Source organism: Rana temporaria, chromosome 5, assembly GCF_905171775.1.
Source record: "Rana temporaria chromosome 5, aRanTem1.1, whole genome shotgun sequence".
Classification (NCBI taxonomy): domain Eukaryota; kingdom Metazoa; phylum Chordata; class Amphibia; order Anura; family Ranidae; genus Rana; species Rana temporaria.
In genome coordinates, this window is record NC_053493.1 from 117,643,464 (window position 1) to 117,662,686 (window position 19,223).

Below are 19,223 nucleotides of genomic sequence, written 5' to 3' on the forward strand. Positions count from 1 at the left end.
TTTTTTTTCCTGCTGAATCTGCCGAGATTCGATCTGTGTATGGCGGGCCTGAGGCCTGTTCTGTTTTCTGTTAACAAATACAATAGGTAAACTAGGTATAGCGTCAGCTCCAATAGCGTTTCTTGCGTTTTTTTTTTTATCTTTATCTGCAGGAATATTAACAGAAAAATTCCTTTCTCGATGTTCTTGACCATTTTGGTTTGTTGTCTTAGGATTAGATATTACGGGACAAAGGGCAGCGCTGAGACATCGGCAGAGAATTCCTGTAACTAGATCCACATTTTCTGTTTTTAGTTAACATTCCAGGCAAAGTTTGAAACGCGCATACTATATGTTACAGGAAATGAGAATCCAAACACCATTCGCTGAAGTTGTATTTTGTTAATTGTTTTTTTTTTTTTATGTTTATTTGCTGAGAATATTTTACACAAAGACAAGATTACTCTGCATCTTTTTTCTTTCTTCGTTTGTGTGTGTGTGTGTGTGTGTGTGTATATGTATGTGTGTGTGTGTATATGTGTGTGTATGTATATGTGTGTGTATGTATGTATGTATGTGTGTGTGTGTGTGTGTGTGTATGTATGTATGTATGTATGTATGTGTGTGTATATATGTGTGTATATGTGTGTATATATACATACATACATACATACATACATACATACATACATACATACATACTAAACCTTTCCTAAGCTGCTTGGATGGTATGCGGACATACTGGGGCAGATTCATCAATAGATACGCCGGCGGATCTCCTGATCCGCCGTCGTATCTGTGAGACCCAACGATCGGAGCTATGCGACTGATTCATAAGAATCAGTTCCGCATAGATCTCCCTTAGATCCGACTGGTGTAAATGACTTACACCAGTCGAATCTTGGGCTGTAATCTCCCGCCGGCCGCTAGGTGTCGTCGCTATTTTTTACACGTCGCATATGCAAATGAGGAAAACCGCCGATTCACGTCCGTACGCCCGCCCGTCGCTCTTTTTCTACGTCGTTTGCGTTCGGCTTTTTCCGGCGGATAGCTACCCCTGCTAATATGAGGGGTAGCTAATGTTAAGTATGGCCGACGTTCCCGCGCCGAGTTTTAAATTTTTTACGTCGTTTGCGTAAGTCCGTCGGGAATACGGATGGCCGTAAGTAACCTAGCCGGCGAAAACAATGACGTCCTAGTGACGTTATTTGGAGCATGCGCACTGGGCTTTTTCGCCGGCGGCGCATGCGCAGTTAAATCGGCGCGGGAACGCGCCTGATTTAAATTGTACACTCCCACTAGCCGCGGAATTTGCATTCCGCCGGGGGGAGTTAGGATCCGACGGTGCAATTTCCGAGGTAAGTGCTTTATGAATCATGCACTAGCCTCGCTAAATTGCACCGGCGGATCGTAAAACAGGTAGATCTAGCGGATCTAAAGATCCGCTGATCTACATGAATCTGGCCCACTGACTTCAGTACTTTTGAGTCCTTGACCCCGCACAATTATGCATGTCAGGAGGGGTGAGTTTATTGAGTACTTTATACCCCCTTCTCCTTTTCCCTGCCCTATCCCTCTGATCTGCAATTTTTATAATCTAGGAAAGATAACAAGTCTGCACCAATTTGGGCAATTTTACATTAATCCTCTTTAAATCCTCAGCTGTATTAGTTACCTAAAAGGTAATTTTTAATACTTATGTAAAAATATATATGCAGTGCTAGTCAAAACCTAAATCGGTTTGTGTATGTATGACTGTGAGTTGGGGACCTTGGATTGTAAGCTCTTTAACCACTTGACCGAGACCCTTTTTTACACTATATTTTTTTCTAACACCCTAGAGAATAAAATGGTGGTCGTTTCAATACTTTCTGTCACACCGTATTTGCTCAGCAGTCTTGCAAGCACACTTTTTTTAATTAAAAAATAAGACATCAGTAAAGTTAGTACAATTTATTTTTATTTTTTTATGTTGTGAAACATGTTATTCCAAGTAAATTATTTTATTATTATTATTATTATTATTATTATTATTATTTTAATTTAATATTTTACTTTTATTTTTTTAACAGTCTTTAAAAAATAAAATAAAAAAATGTGTGTGTATGTATGTATATATGTATGTGTGTGTATATATATATATATATATATATATATATATATATATATATATATATATATATATATTTGGGTCACTTGTATTCTTATTACGACTGTAAACATCCCCTTGTAATAGAAAAAAAGCATGACAGGACCTCTTAAATATGAGATCTGGTGTCAAAAAGACCTCAGATCTTATATTTACACTAAAATGCAAAAAATAAATAAATACATTCTTCTTTTTTTAAGAGCTGTGGGCGGAAGTGACTTTTGACGTCGCTTCTGCTCTCCCATGCTATGGAGCCGAGCGGGGGCCATCTTTCCCCTCAGTCGGTAGCCAGGCATCCATGGGAGTGGACGCGATCCTCTCCCATGGATGCCGGCGGGTCCGGTAAGCTGTGGAAACGACAGACGCGTGGCGGGTGTTGCAGAGTATGATGGATAAGTGCAGCGCAGTCTAATTCAGATCAGACATATTCTGTAGTAACAGGAACTGGCTTGTTTATTGTAGGATCATCAGGCAGACAAAGATGTCTCTCTGCCTCATGGCAAGAAGAACACACAGATTACAAGCAGGAAGAGAAAACCAACGAGTACATCACTGTGATACAGAAAACACAACATATCATAAAGAACACCGACAAAAAACAAATAAAATCAAGCGCTCACAAAAATGAAATGTAGGAGATGGGAATACACATTTAAGGAAAGGGAAAAAATGGTGAAACTCATGTGAAAGCTGAAAAGATTAAAAAATAAAAAAATTGAAAAATGAACATGGAGAGGATTTTAGGGGGGGGGGGGGAGCTGTGATCAAATTCAGCTGTCCCATGAGAGAGTTGATTAAAAATATAATCAAAGTTAATAAACTGGAGGATTAAAAAAGTTTAAAAAAAAAAATGTTTAAAGTTATTTGTGATAAAAATTCAGTCCATTGGAGAATTCATGAGACAGTAGCACAAATTGTTTAAAATTAAATATACACTCTTGCTTGGAGGGCTGCCAGCTGTCAAGAAGAAGTAGTTCTGAAACAACAATAGGAAAAACAAAAAGCGGCGCCCTCTAAGCGTAGTATGGAGTTTAATAAGGACAAATAACAACAATTCATATAAGAGGTTACTCACAAAGATACAGAAAATACGGGTATTGGAATAATGGTGTCATCTGAGACTGGCATCTGGAGTGTAAAGACTCTGCTGATAAGATCTTCTCGCAGGCTTCAGGCAGCGTGATGGTGAATCCACACAGTGGGGGCCGAGGGCGGTATCTCTGGGGGTCCCTGGATGGTATTACAGCACTGTTATTAGGGGAGGCAGGCAAGCAGGCAAATGGATCTTTGTTTAAGAAATATGTGTATATTTTTTTTATATATATGTTTTTTCTTGATTTTTTCTTGTAGCATTATAAATTTTGCTGATAGATATCTGTAGCTTTAAGCCCGTCCTGTACTAGTCCCTTGTGAGATTTTTTCAATATATTTCCATACTGCTTTTCGATTCCCCGTTTTTCGATTGCCCGCTATGTAAAGCTGATTTCCGGGTCTTGTAGTATTAACCAATCAGCTCCGTCCGAGCTGTTCTTCTGTCCCTCATCCAAGATGGCCCCCATAGAGCCTGACGAAGAGACACGCATGTCTCGAACGCGTGCACCGCCCTGAGACTGTACCCGGAAGTGACGCTCAGCTGTTTGCGCTCCACGGCTGCGTTCCACTGCGCTGAATGCGGCGTCTCTGCCTGCTTGCCTGCCTCCCCTAATAACAGTGCTGTAATACCATCCAGGGACCCCCAGAGATACCGCCCTCGGCCCCCACTGTGTGGATTCACCATCACGCTGCCTGAAGCCTGCGAGAAGATCTTATCAGCAGAGTCTTTACACTCCAGATGCCAGTCTCAGATGACACCATTATTCCAATACCCGTATTTTCTGTATCTTTGTGAGTAACCTCTTATATGAATTGTTGTTTGTCCTTATTAAACTCCATACTACGCTTAGAGGGCGCCGCTTTTTGTTTTTCATAAAGAACACAGTCTATCATATCAATGATCACTAGCGACATCTTGTGTCCTTTATCTAAACTGCATCTGATATATATTCTAAGCTATAGTTTGTTGCATATATCCAACAGCGGGCAGGGGGTGGCCGCCTCTCCCGCTACCAAGTAAAAGTGATTTTGCAGAGACAGCTTTTATCCCAACGAGAAAAATGCGCAGCGTTCCCGAAAATACTGGGGTTATGGAAGCTTGATGCTGTCAAAGTACAGATGTATGGGTACGTTGTTTTGCGCGAAGTGGTTAAGGGCAGGGACTGATGCGAATGTATGAATATATATATTATTTTATATATAATACTGCATATGTAAAGTGTATGCATATGTAAAGCGTTGTGTAAATTGACGGTGCTATATAAGTACCTGTAATAAAATAAAAAATATAATTTCTAAATACAAACTTGCGTGCAAAAGCCAAATCAATTTTTTTATTTTTTTTGCATATAACTTGGTATTTAAAAATTGGTTTAGGTTTTGAGTAGTGCTGTTTTTATATGCCGGTATTTTTACATTTCAAAAATCTGTTTTCAGAGTCTTTTTGGGTGCATAGACCAGCTCCTTCCTTACGCTGAAGTATTCCTAAGGCTTTTTAAAATGTATGGGAAATATGATGCGTACGTGAATATAGGCCAAGGTTTATGCATCCTAAAAGTTCTCAGTGTGTGTGTGTGTGTGTGTGTGTGTTTGTGTTTTTTTTTTTTTGATTTGCTGGTTTTATGTTTTATAAATATAATACGATCCTTTTTGATTTTTCTTTTAGCTGTTTTCTTTCTAGCTGTTCATATGTAAAGCCAATCTATTGATACATTTTGAGGTCATAATAAGCTGGAAAATATGTAATGTATGTAAATCCCTGAATAAATTATTTGTACTGCATGAATGTCTGTAATACAGTAAATACTGGTACCCAGTAGGACTTGTGATCATGATTTAAAATCCACTAAATGCATTCCAGGGGCATCAAAACAAAAGATGTGCAAGATCTTCACTTTTGTTACATTTAAAAGCCACCCCAGTATGACTAGAAAAGCCTGTCCCCTGAGAGAATTTTGCAAAGAAGGATGCTGGTTTCCTGTGTAGAACCAGTGATCTCTCTGCTTAGGTCTGAGACGCCCCCCTACAATATCAAATCTATAGCTCTGCCAGACCTATGAATCCCACCTATAGTTCTGTCAGCAGTGGGTGTAAAAGACCTCTGCAGAGAGACCACTTCTTCCACACAGAGAGTATGGATCCTTCTCTGCAGCATGCTGGCAAGGTTTGTGTGTTTCTCCTGCTTTCTAAAGAAATCAAACAAATTATTTTCACACTTTTTTCAAACTTGTATTGTATCTAGATTTAAACAAAGGTTTAGTTGGGCTTTAAGAACCCTTGATTTGGAATTCCCTTACTGATTTTAACTTTTTTTTTTTTTTTTTTTTTTTAGCTTTGTTTAGTCTGTTTTTGACCGGATTTTAATTATTTATTTTCCCCATTTTTATTTTCTCTTATATAGGGAGAACTAGAGAAGCTTAACCAATCCACGGATGACATTAACCGGAGGGAAATTGAGCTTGAGGTAAGTCTTGGGTGTATTTGTGTGATCGCAGCTAGTTGCAGTAAACGCAAATGCTGATGATACCACTAGTCATCATAAAGCATGTACAGTACTGTATGTCTTCACTTTCAGAATTTCACCAGTGATGTGTCAAATACAGGCATCTTCATCATGACGATTCTAGTCCTGCAAAGTGACTATTCCTCTTCCTTTCACACCATGATGTTGGTTAATCTCTAAATGTACAGCAATTACTTAGGTGGATTATTTCTGGAAACATGGAGGAAAGAAAATAGAAATTTTCCATGGTATCCAATCCAAGAGCATAAAAATATACAGATGGTCCCCAGGTTACAAACCTCTGACTTGTATATTACTCCTACCAGCGTTGGTGCGTCCATAGTGGGCGCAGGAGCGCCGCCCCCTCTCTCCCCTGCGCCGTCACTCAAGTCTACAATACATAGATTCATGCATTTCATATTGTCGCCGGCGCCGCCCACTATTCAGATGGCCGGCCCCCTGGTGAGCGCCGACCATCTGAATAACAGCAGTTTGTTGGTTTTTGGAAGTGTTTATGAGAGCCAGCAGTTCTGATAGGCTTCCTGATTACAGCCTGTTGGCTCTAATTGGGTTCCAAATGGTTAACCAGGGGGCGCACATGCTGTGCGCCCCCTGGTTAACACTGACACGCGTCTCAGCCAATCAGGTTCACCGGGTCTGGTTACCAGTAACCTGATTGGCTTAGGCGACATGGAGGGCGAGACTCGGGAGAAGACACTGAGGGAGCATGGAGGGAGGATGGCTGACCCGAAAAAGGGAAGTCCTGGGTGACGAGGGGGGAAGCAATCTGGCGGTTTTCGAGGGGGCAATTGATGGGCACAGTGGCTGCGTTTGGCTTAGTGGCGACAATTGATGGTACGGCACAGTGGCTGCGTTTGATGGCATGGCACAGTGGCTGCGTTTGATGGCATGGCACAGTGGCTGCGTTTGATGGCATGGCACAGTGGCTGCGTTTGATGGCATGGCACAGTGGCTGCGTTTGATGGCATGGCACAGTGGCTGCGTTTGATGGCATGGCACAGTGGCGACGTTTGATGGCACAGTGGCGACGTTTGATGGCACAGTGGCGACGTTTGATGGCACAGTGGCGACGTTTGATGGCACAGTGGCGACGTTTGATGGCATGGCAATGTTGCGACAATTAATGGCATGGCACAGTTGCTGCGTTTGATGGGCACAGTGGCGACAATTGATGGGCACAGTGGCTGCATTTGGGCACAGTGGTGGCAATTGATGGGCACAGTAGCTGTGTTTAATGGGCACAGTGAGGCTGCAATTGATGTGGTTTTTTTTTGTTTTGTTTTTTCGTTTTTGTTTGCGCCCACCCCCCCAAAAAAAATTTTGAGCACAAGCTGCCACTGACTCCTACTTACAAATGGAGGGAGACAACAGGAAGTGAGAGAAAATCTACCAGAAATTCATTACTATTTCGCAGTGCTCAGCCCACTGGTGTTCCCTTGTCGACCTCCATGTTATAGGACAGTAATGATGTGGAGATCAATAGAAGGAACCAGTGAAGTGCTGTGAGGGACCAGAAAATGTTGGTTTCCCAGTGAACATCAACAAAAATAGTATCTTAAGAGAAGTAGCATTCCGGAAAAGCAGATGGTGATAAAGGTATTCAGTCGTCCTCTTTTTTTTTTTTTCCAGGTTATGATTGTTTAAAAATAAAAATTCTGTACAGGGTTGCTTGAAGGACGATGAGCTGTAATTTCTTACTGACATGTCATTTGTTTGCTGATATCAATCTTGTTTTATCAGCTGCAGCCTTTTCATAATTTGAGCTGTGTCTTGCGGATCACATCTGGGAATGTTTGTCTAGTATCCTGTCCTTCCAGTTTTGAATCTAATGTACAGGGCCGTCTTTAATATTTATTGGACCCTGGGCAAACATTTCCTTGTGCCGCCACCTTCCATGCAATTTTCGCTCTCCATCTGCTCCGAGACATACAATAAATAGCAGCTAGACTCAAAATGTGTTTACTGAATCGGATCAGGCTGCCATTGTTTGCCAGAGGTTACATTGTTTCATTACTTCTCACTGACTGGCTGCTAGAGGTTACTGCACACATTATGGCTCACTATTTGCTAGATGTTACAGCACATGACTTCTGCTTGTTGATTGGCTGCTAGATTCCTGTACATCAATACTGCTCACTGATTGGTTACTGGACATCCTTACCACTCACTAATTGGTTGCTAGAGGTTACTGCACATTATTACTGCTGACTGACTGGCTGTTAGAGGTTACTGCATATCCTTACAGCTCAATGATTAGTTGCAAGAGGTTACTGCTCACTGACTGGTTGCTAAAGGTTACAGCACCTCTCTACGCTGCCAGGACACCGTGGACTGGGGAGATGAGGGGACCCATCAATAGACAGAAAACTCTCAGGGATCCTAGGACTCCTGGGAACAGTGGCAATGCTGGAGGGGGGGGGGGGGGTTGGTCTGGTGATCAATGGCAATGCTGGGGGGTTGATGCAATCAGTGGCAGTGGTGGGGGTATGGGATTAGTTAGGAGGCAGTACACTGTGGCAAATTCTGAATCATGTAGAGCAAAGCTGGAAATCTATATAGTGGGGGATTCTACACTGACCACCAATGTAGTGGTGGGGAGGTATTTGCACTGGCCCCAATGTGAGGGGGAATTTACACTGACCACCATGTAATGGGGGATTTTACACCACCCACCAATATAAAGAAGGATTTCTACACTGACGGCAATGTAATTGGAGCATTTACACCAACCAGTAGTGTAAGGGGTAATATATACAATGACCTCCATGTAAGGAGGATTTTACACTGACCATTGTCGGAGATTTTTACCGACCACCAATGTTAGGGGGGATTTACACTTGCCACCAGTGTAAGGGCAATTCTGTACTTGTCACCAATATATAAAGGAAAATGTTCACTGATCATCTATGTAATGAAGAATTTACACTGTCAACCAATGTAATAGGGGATTTTACATCAACAACCAATAAAGGGGGATTTCTACACTGGCCACCAACGTAAAGGGTGGATTTACACTCGCCACCAATTTTTAATGGGGGCTTCTACGTGGACCACCAATGTAAGGGAGGATATGAAACTGACCACAAATGTAAGTGTGTTTTTTTTTTTTTTTTTTTTTTTACTGGCCACCAATGTAACAGGGATTTACACTGGCCATTAATGTAATGGGGATTTACACTGGCCACCAATGTAATGGGGATTTACACTGGCCACCAATGTAATGGGGATTTACACTGGCCACCAATGTAATGGGGATTTACACTGGCCACCAATGTAATGGGGATTTACACTGGCCACCAATGTAATGGTGTACTGTACACCTTATGCCGCTTTCACACTGGGGAGCAGGCGGCGTCGGCGGTAAGGAGCTGCTATTTTTATTGGCTCTTTACCATAATTTTTTCTGGAGGTATTCGGACGCTAGTGGGGTGCTTTTATCCCCACTAGCATCCAAAAAAGGGTTAAAACCACCCGCAAAGTGCTGCTACAGTGGCGGTTCCCTTGAGCTGCCCATTCATTTCAATGGGCAAGAGCGGTGTAAACACCACTCCTTCACCGCTCCAACATATTGCTTGCAGGACATTTTTTAACGTCCTGCCAGCACACCGATCCAGAGTAAAAGCTCTCAGGCTTTCAGACTGGAATGAATGGAGCCGTTCTTTCAGGGCGCTTTGCGGGTGCTATTTTTAGCGTTATAGTGCTTGCAAAGCACCTCAGTGTGAAAGGGGTCTTAGAATTTTTAACATGAATTTTCAGGAAACCATACATTTAAAAAGTGTCGCGTTGCAAATTTTATATTTAATAATTTCAAATAAATGGGGGGGGGGGGAATCTTGGTGTGATAGCAATATGATCCACCTGCACCAGATTGACTGACTGTAGAGTCCCCACTCTAATGATTGGACCTTTACCTACTGATGAATAATTGTATTTTCTTACATAATAAAGACAATTTATTGGAATTACACAGTGGGGGTTATTTACTAAAGGCAAATCCACTTTGTACTACAAGATGCGGGGGGGGACATGCAAGGAAGATAAAAAAAAAAACTGAATTTTAGCTTGCACATGATTGGATAATAAAATCAGCAGAGCTTCCCCCTCATTTCAAATCTACCCCTCAGATTTACAGCAACTGCAGTTTCAAGTGCACTTTGCACTCATAGACAGCCAGGATTTGCTGTGTAAATATATCAGCTATTGGGCTGCATTCACATTTGGCAGTGTTGCCAACCTACCAGATTGAAATTTACTGACACAACACCCGGAATTTACTGGCGCAGCCATGTTTTTACTGGCATTACACAAAAGTTACTAAATTACATTTTTCGGTGCAAATTTCAGTATTTAGGCTACAAATAAATACGCTAGACAAATGATTTAAGGTACATATTAAGGTAAAAAAAAAAAATGTTTTTGATATAACAAGGTCACATCACCCCTTGCCTCCATCCCTCTCTGCCACCAACACCCCCTGCCTTCACTCCCCTCTGCGGTGCCACAATCCCCCCTGCCTCCAATCACCCCCTGCCTCCATCGTCCCCTGCCTCCATCCCCCTCTGTGATGCCACCAACAACCTCTGTCTCCATCCCCCACCCTCTGGGGTGCCACCATCCCCCTCTGCGGTGCCACCAACTCCCCCCTGCCTCCAATCTCCCCCTGCCTCCATTGCCCCGCAGCCACCATCACCCCCTGCCTCCAATCACCCCCTGCCTTTTAATCTCCATGCGCAGTTCCAAGCCGAACCAATCTCGGCTATTTTTACTGGCACATTCCCGCAACCACGGACATTTACGAACGGGGGAAAAAAGTGCCCGTTTTTACGACCTGTCCGTAAAAATACGGACGGTTGGCAACACTGATTTGGCGTTTTTTGAATGCGTGATAAATCGCACTGTTTGTGTACTTTTTTTTGCACCACTCGCAAAGTTATTGTTGTATAAACCGGTACAGTGTACAATTCTGAGAGTTAAAGATGTTTTGTTTTCATGTCTGATGAGATGTGTTCTAGTGTAAGATGCCAATTGCTGTCCATTTGGTTCTTTGTAATCAACCCAAATTTGTATTTAATTGATCCTTTTACAGCATATAGTAAACATGTTTGAAATTTTGATTATTGAACACTATACTAAATATGACCATAAGTGCATTTAAAATATGGATCAAATAGGGAACATTTTGCAAGGTGTAAGAATATCTATCCACCAATGCAAACTGTATGTATGGCCCCCATAGAGAAACTTTTAATTCTATTTCATGGCAGGTCCTAGTTAACATGTACAATTATTGACTTTCCTATTAATATTTTGCTAGTTCTGCAGGCCTGTGTACACTCCTTTTTTAATACTTTTTAAACTTTTATCTGTTTACACTTTGAATGAAAAATATAACCAGCCAGTACAATGTACGTCAGCCACGAAGGACAGTAAAGTTTAATTTGATATAAAATAATCTGAGGCTTTGTTCATAAGACATTTTGTACCCTGGAACAGCCTCGGGGAAAGTCATGCATCGCTTTGTTTTAGGCTAATCATAGCTGATGAAGCGAGGTACAAAGTGTTTTATTTAGGAGTAAGAGTAGTTACTTATTGAGCACCAATTCTTTTGTCTTTCTTGTTCAACAGATAATCTCTTTAATAAAGTTCCTAACAAGTCACTATGTTTAATACATATTTTATTCAGGTATTTAATTAAACAAGATCTAGCCTAAGAATTATCATGCTTATGGTGGAATGTTATCTTTGCCTACAGTAAAGTTGTCATGAACTTGAAGAATTTTAATTGAGAATATGATGAACAAAATAGAAGTATAGATTACAAACGGGAAATCTGTATGTTAAAATGATCAGTAGTTCTAGAGATATAGGCTGCTTAGATGATATGCAGATCTCATTTTTTCCTGTAAGAGAAGTTAGTTTTTTCCTTTTTATGCCTCCTAAACCACACTATTGGTCACATTAGTAATGTAATTGACCAATAGGAAGGTTTAAATGGTGTGGTGGGGCATTCAATTTTTTTTTGTTTTACAACAAGAGCATGTATAACTTTTTCTGCCTATATCTGGATCTATTCAAAGTTACCCTAGAGCAGTGGTTCTCAAACTGGGGGTCGGGACCCCTTCAGGGGTCAAATGATGATTTGCCAGGGGTCACCAAATCCTGGGCTGTTCCTGAAGCCCACACCACGCTCCCAGCCTTTTTGCATCCACCCAGCCGGGCTGTTCCTGGAGCCTGTGGCCACCTAGCTGGACTGTTGCTGGAGCCCGCAGCCGCCCACTCAGCGTCTTCGCAGCCGCCTATTCAGTTCACAGCATGGTTGGGGGACACAGACTAGAGGTTAGCTAACTGGTGAGGGATGTGAAGTGGGAGGGGCTGGAGGAGACCTCAGATTTTGGCATAGGTGAGAGAGATAAAAGGGAAAGAAAGGAGAGCAAAGGGAGAGTGGTACATCCTAAAATGTACATAAGGTTTTTTAATACTGTACAAGTGGAAGGGACTTGGGGAGCGCTAAATATCCGTGGGTTAGGGGCGAAAAATCCTTGTCTTGCCTTGGGTGCTGACAACCCACACTATGAAAATAATTTTACTGTTAGGGGTCCCCACAACTTGGGAAATTTTTATCAAGGGGTCACGGCACTAGAAGGTTGAGAACCACTGCCCTAGAGGTATCTGTAGATGCCTGCAGTAGCATTAGTTGCTCCCTCCTCCTTTTTGTATGCAAAGCCAATCTGAATAGACAAAACTCTAGCAGGTGCCAGAGCTTACCTACTCCCACACATGTTGGCCAATTGCTTGGATGCTGCCTAACTGGCCATTAGGATGTGTAATAGGTGGAAGGGGGAATGGCATGAGCGATCACTGTGCCAGAGTTACCCAAGTTCAACAGGCCATTAGTTGGGCATGGAGAAGGTTTTGAATGCTATTGGCTACATGCTCTTTATATCTACTAGGAGCTTTTCCAGTTGCAGTTATGATTAGATGGCAGCCAACTAACTCTCCTGACCAATTCTCTGTAGGGAATAGTCATTCAGCCATTTTGAAAAAGGGCATATTGAAAAGATCAGCCTCCCCCCCCCCTTTTTGTTTTGCTTCTTGAGCCCCTTATTGGTCTTCACTGACCAGTATGGGGGTTTGGAAGATGGCTGATCCAAAACGGAGCATTCTTTATCAGCCAGTGCTAATGCATTGGAGAAACTAGTATTTGTAACATTCTAAATTGTGGTAATTTTTTGCCTTCATAAAAATGTATGTCTCTCAAACCTAAGTGTTTTCAGATGTTTAGATAGAAGGCAGCGAGCTTCCTCTTGCAATAAAATGTCTTTAGTTCTTAAAAATGAAAGAGGAAACTTTGTGTAAAACTGTGGTACTTTCCCAGAAAAGTTCCCAGGCAAGTTCACACAGACCAGTAAAATAAATATACAAACTATTAATGTTTTTGGGTCCTGGCTTTTTCTTGCACAGCTTCATATACAATTGGGGAAAGCAGTATACCTAATATAAATAGGTTTAATTGGTACCAAATGTAAGATACTAGTTGTGTACAGGTTTCTATACTAATACACTTAATTTGTTTTCTCCCTTGCTCCATCATACATTTCAGGTTTTAGTGATTTGGAGGTGGGCAATGACCTAGCCACAAAACCATGCTATGGCTCCAAGAGGGCTCCAGGTGACCAGGTTGTTGGCTAAGCCTCTGTGTTTAGGAGTCTTTACCAGAGGCTGGGGAGCAGAGGAGCAGACCATTATAAAGTTTAATGGTAGATGATTTACACTGCAACCAAAAAGTTCCAAGCTCTAACCTATATCATTCCATGTATGCCTTCGTATCTATAATAGCAGTATCCTTTACTGCAGGGGTGCTCAACCTTTTGAAGAGCAAGGACCACTTAAGCGACTTGATAACCAGCCATGGGCCACAATGTCAGTAACCATGAATCAGACCGAGACAGAAGTACGGTTAAATCACAAAGGTAAACAGAGTAAGCGTAGTCAGAGTTCAGTAACAGGATCAGGCAGGAATGGACTGGCCATTGGGACTACAGGGAGTTTCCCGGTGGGCCGATGGCTCAGTGGGCTGGCTTCAGTGACAGCGGACTGCCGCCCCCCTCCGCTCCTCTGTCTCTCCCTTCCCGCAGTGCTCATCTCCTCTCCCTCCCGCAGTGCTCACCTGGGGGGAACAAAGGACCAGAGGAGCAGGGGGGCCTACATCGGAGCATGGGGGAGGGGACAGACAGCTGATTCAACAGCTATGGCCTGGGAGTTTCTCACTTCTGACTAATCTTGTCCCATAAGGGGGGGCACCGAACTGATTCTTTGCCCCGGGTGAAATAATGTCTACCTTCCCCACTGGTACTGCCTATAAGAGTGCCAGTACCAGCCGTTCTACTCTAAGAAAGTAGAACGGCTAGTGGCTAGTGAAGGAGGAGAGGGGGCTTGGGTGGCCGGGGGGGTTGCGGGAGTTGTCCGGCCGCCATGGGAGAGACCTGTCAAAGTGGGCCAGTCTAGATGAATTCCAGGGCCAAATTTCTGTCCCAGTCCAGCCCTGGGATCAGGTAGTCGGCCAAGCCAATGTCCAAGAGCCAGGGATAAAGGTAGGCATACAGCAAGCAGGATCTGTAGTCAGAGGGAACGTAGGTCAAGCAGGTCTTCAACAGGAACGCAGGAGAAAGTCTCTTGTGATGTTAACACAGGCGAAGGCAAAGAGCAAATGAATTGGAAGGCTTTAAGTAGGCAGAGCTGAAGAGCGGATCATCAACAGGTGGATCACTGTGGAGAGATAGGAGCTGGAAATTAGCTGACAGCTGAGCTGCCAGCACAGAGAAGGAAGGGCTGAGCCCAGCCCTCACACACATTGAGTTGAGCGGATGAATGGCAGCCCACTCGGCAGGTAATTAAAGTCTATGGCCCAGTACCACTGCAGAACAGATATGCCCATAAATACACTGTGATTATAGTATTCTATTTTATTCCATCCCAGAGCAGGAGGTCGCGGGCCACATCAGAGGGCTCCGCGGGCCACTGGTTGGGCACCCCTGCTTTACCGCATACAACATAAAGTACTGTACTACAAGTTATTTGTCAATCAAACCTCTCCAAGAGTATTTAAGGATATAACTAAATCCACTCTTTTAAAAAGAGAATGATTGTCCGCATTTACACCAACCTAATGCTGAATTCTCATTTTGCTGATAAGCTGCCCTGTGGGAATGAATGGGAGGTTGATGTGGACGCCATTGATGGCTATAAATGGAAAGAGGCATTATGTTCCATACCTCTAGTGCAGGGATATGCAATTAGCGGACCTCCAGATGTTGCAAAACTACAAATCCCATCATGCCTCTGCCTCTGGGTGTCATGCTTGTGGCTGTGAGAGCCTTGCTATGCCTCATGGGATTTGTAGTTCTGCAACAGCTGGAGGTCCGCTAATTGCACATCCCCGCTCTAGTGTTATTATTTGCATCACAGAGACTTGCTCAACTTTTTATATTCCATTGGGTATCTAGAACTCCAGATAAATTATTATAGTGGGGGTAAAAGATTCTAAGTGCAATAATAATAATAGGGGTGATTTTATTCACATAATATGGTGCTGCCATAAAATTACATGGATATTGGTCAGATGTGTTGGAAACTATATCTTTGGTCACCTAAACTACTATTCCCTTCGACCCAATAACCTGTCATCTGGGTGTGCTTGAAGAGGAAATGATCCCTACAATAAGGCCCTTTATTTTTTTTCAATAAACCTTTCCATGAGTGGTAGCTCATTGGGTGTGTTATCACAGAAAAATAATCCATACATTGCTGTAAATAAAATTAAAGGAGAAGTAAAACTAAAGCTATTTTGGCTGTATTTCTCCTATGAATTTCAGGAGTGCAGCTGAAGCCCACTGTTGGCTGACTACACAGAGCCAGTCCAGGCTCTGAAAAGATCTCGACCATCTATGGGCAGGCTGATTGTATCCAACTCGATCAGTTAATCGAGTTGGATACAATCAACCTGTTGAATTTTTTACATGCGCTTTACTGGCGGCAGTTATAGCCACTAACAGTCATTGTGTTCTGTTAGCCGTGAAGGCTCCCTGCAGCCCCCCCTGCTGGCAGAACACAATAGTGCTGCGAGAGGGATTCCCCCATCAACACTGACTGTGTTAATGGGGAAATCAAGCTATTTTCTTTCCTTCTACCAGTGGGTGAAGGAAAGAAATTTAAATCGTCTATGGGATGCTTTAGTTCTGCCCAACGACCTTAGGTCACCTCCTTCTCCCCCCTTCTACTGTACCTGGTGCTTTCAGATGGATACGTTTTTACAATTTTTGAAAACCCTTTTAAGAACAGCAATCAAGTAACGGAGGGTTGGGAATGGAATGAGGAAACCATGTAAACAGAGAGTTTGTTGGAGAACTGACAGAGGGTGGAAGCCAAGGTTCAGAGAAGTATTAAGGTGCTTGCTAATCTCTGTCTTGCAATGAGCACTTTAGCAATGTAAATCCATTGCTTTACTGCAGCAGCCATATATCCTAATATAATAAAAAAATCATGAAGAGGCGATGAGGCACCGCCACATTTAAGAAAAAAAAAAACCGATCCCACTTGCATTTTCTCATTGCCACTTTAAGACCTCCTACTTGCACCCTGCATTTGCTGTGATTACAAATGTTGATCCCATTCACAAGGAGGGGGGGGGGGGGCTGTGAATGGGCTGAACTCTTTACACTTGTAATGACTGTGATTAGTTCACAGTGATTGCAAGGTACAGAGCTGATCTTGTTGGCCCTGTACGTTGTGACTTTGATCTGAGCTTTCCAGTGACTGCTCAGATAACGGCCTTTCATGGGTGCACTGGTCACCGGAATGTATTTTCTGGAATGCTGTTTTTAAACTGGACTATCAACAGGGGCGGACTGACAACTCATGGGGCCCCCGGGCAATAGAAGATTATGGGCCCCCCGGGCTTACAGATGGCCACCACGCCAGGAGGCAGTGCAGAGGCGGGGCAGCTAAAATCACGGGATTTTCACATCAAAAGCATGTCGGTTTCGGACATATCAGGGACAGATGTAAAAAAAACATAGATTTCTACATACTGTCCCTGGTTTTACTGAGCCTGGCATCCCTGATGGGGCCCCCTAGTGGCATGGGGCCCTCAGGCAGTGCCCGAGTGACTCAATGGTCAGTCCGCCCCTGACTATCAATATACACATCTACCTTGATTGATTAACCACTTAAGGACCAGCCCATGTACATATACGTCCACAATATGGCACGTACAGGCACATGGGCGTATGGGTACGTCCTCGCCTATTAGCGGGTGGGGGGTCCGATCGGGACCCCCCCCGCTACATGCGGAGGTCGGGTCCGCTCGGGGAGCGATCCGGGACCACGGCGCGGCTATTTGTTTATAGCCGCTCCGTCGCGATCGCTCCCCGGAGCTGAAGAACGAGGAGAGCCGTGTGTAAACACGGCTTCCCCGTCCTTCACTATGGCGGCGCATCGATCGCGTCATTCCCTTTATAGGGAAGACACGATCGATGACGTCATTCCTACAGCCACACCCCCAAACAGTTGTAAACACATACTAGGTGCACCCTAACTCCTACAGCGCCCCCTGTGGTTAACTCCCAAACTGCAACTGTCATTTTCACAATAAAGAATGCAATTTAAATGCATTTTTTGCTGTGAAAATGACAATGGTCCCAAAAATGTGTCAAAATTGTCCGAAGTGTCCGCCATAATGTCGCAGTCACGAAAAAAATTGCTGATCGCCGCCATTAGTAGTAAAAAAATAAAAAAAAATAAAAATGCAATAAAACTATCCCCTATTTTGTAAACACTATAAATTTTGCGCAAACCAATCGATAAACGCTTATTGCGATTTTTTTAACTAAAAATAGGTAGAAGAATACGTATCGGCCTAAACTGAGGAAAAAAAATGTTTTTATATATGTTTTTGGGGGATATTTATTACAGCAAAAAGTAAAAAATATTGCTTTTTTTTCAAAATTGTCGCTCTATTTTTGTTTATAGCGCAAAAACTAAAAACCGCAGATGTGATCAAATACCACCAAAAGAAAGCTCTATTTGTGGGGAAAAAAGGACGCCAATTTTGTTTGGGAGCCACGTCGCACGACCGCGCAATTGTCTGTTAAAGCGACGCAGTCCCGAACTGTAAAAACCCCTTGGGTCTTTAGGCTGCATATTGGTCCGGGGCTTAAGTGGTTAATAACACAGTGGTATGGAGGTGGTTAAAGAGCAAGCTCTACTTTGATTCATTTACCAGTTCTAGATGACAACTAAAACACAGTTTCTTGAGCTTAAAACGAATGCTGCAGTTTTACATTTTACCCTTCTTTTGACAGCCATCCTATGTAGACGAGCCTTTTTATTCCATGTATGTTATCATTTTTCAAACTTTACAAAATACGGGTCTACACCTGTACTTGTATACAGGATTTAGTTGAAGTTTGTCAGCCCATAATGGGTCACCATCTGCCAATCCCTGATTAGGTGCAGTGAGAAAAATCTTGACCTAATTCCAAGTAGAATTCTGGAATACAAGTGATTTATATTGCATTTTAAGGGTATAGTGCATCCAGAAAGTATTCACAGCGCGTCACTTTTTCCACATTTTGTTATGTTACAGCCTTATTCCAAAATTGATTAAATTCATTATTTTCCTCAAAATTCTACAAACCATACCCCACAAGTTTGTTTGACATTTTTTGCAAATGTATTAACAATAAAATGAAAAGATCGCATGTACATAAGTATTCACAGCCTTTGAGCAATACTTTTTTGAAGCACCAATTACAGCCTCAAGTCTTTTTAAGTATGATGCTAAAAGCTTGGCACACCTATTTTTGGGCAGTTTCACCCAGTCTTCTTTGCAGGACCTCTCAAGCTCCATCAGGTTGGATGGGCAATGTCGATGCACATGCATTTTCAGATCTCTTCAGAGATGTTCAATTGGGTTCAAGTCTGGGATCTGGCTGGGCCACTCAAGGACTTTCAGAGTTATCTCATGGCCACTCCTTTGTTTTCTTGCCTATGTACTCAGGGTTGTTGTCCTGTTGGAAGATGAAGCTTTGCCCCAGTCTGAGGTCCAGAGCGCTCTGGAGCAGGTTTTCATCAAGGATGTCTCCGTACATTGCTGCATTCATCTTTCCCTTGATCCTGGCTACTTTCCCAGTTTTTGCCTCTGTAAAACATCCCCACAGCATGCTGCCACCACCATGCTTCACTGTAGGGATATGTATTGGCCAGGTGATGAGCGGTGCCTGGTTTCCTCCAGACATGGCACTTGTCATTCAGGCCAAAGTGTTCAATATTTGTTTCATCAGACTAGAGAATTTGATTCTCATGGTCTGAGAGTCCTTCAGGTGCCTTTTGGCAAACTCCCGGCAGGCTGTCGTGCCGTTTACTAAGGAGTGGCTTCCGTCTGGCCACTCTACCATACAGACCTGATTGGTGGAGTGCTAC

The 19,223-nt window shown here is 42.9% G+C and overlaps 1 protein-coding gene across 1 annotated transcript in view; it reads left to right on the plus strand.

The window, feature by feature from the left end:
- SH3BP5 (SH3 domain binding protein 5) overlaps positions 1-19,223 on the plus strand; it is a 100,102-nt gene that overhangs the window by 21,136 nt on the left and 59,743 nt on the right. The window contains exon 2 of the mRNA XM_040353058.1: positions 5,622-5,684. Coding sequence (XP_040208992.1) covers positions 5,622-5,684 — 63 coding nt within the window. The remainder of the gene's footprint in view (positions 1-5,621; positions 5,685-19,223) is intronic.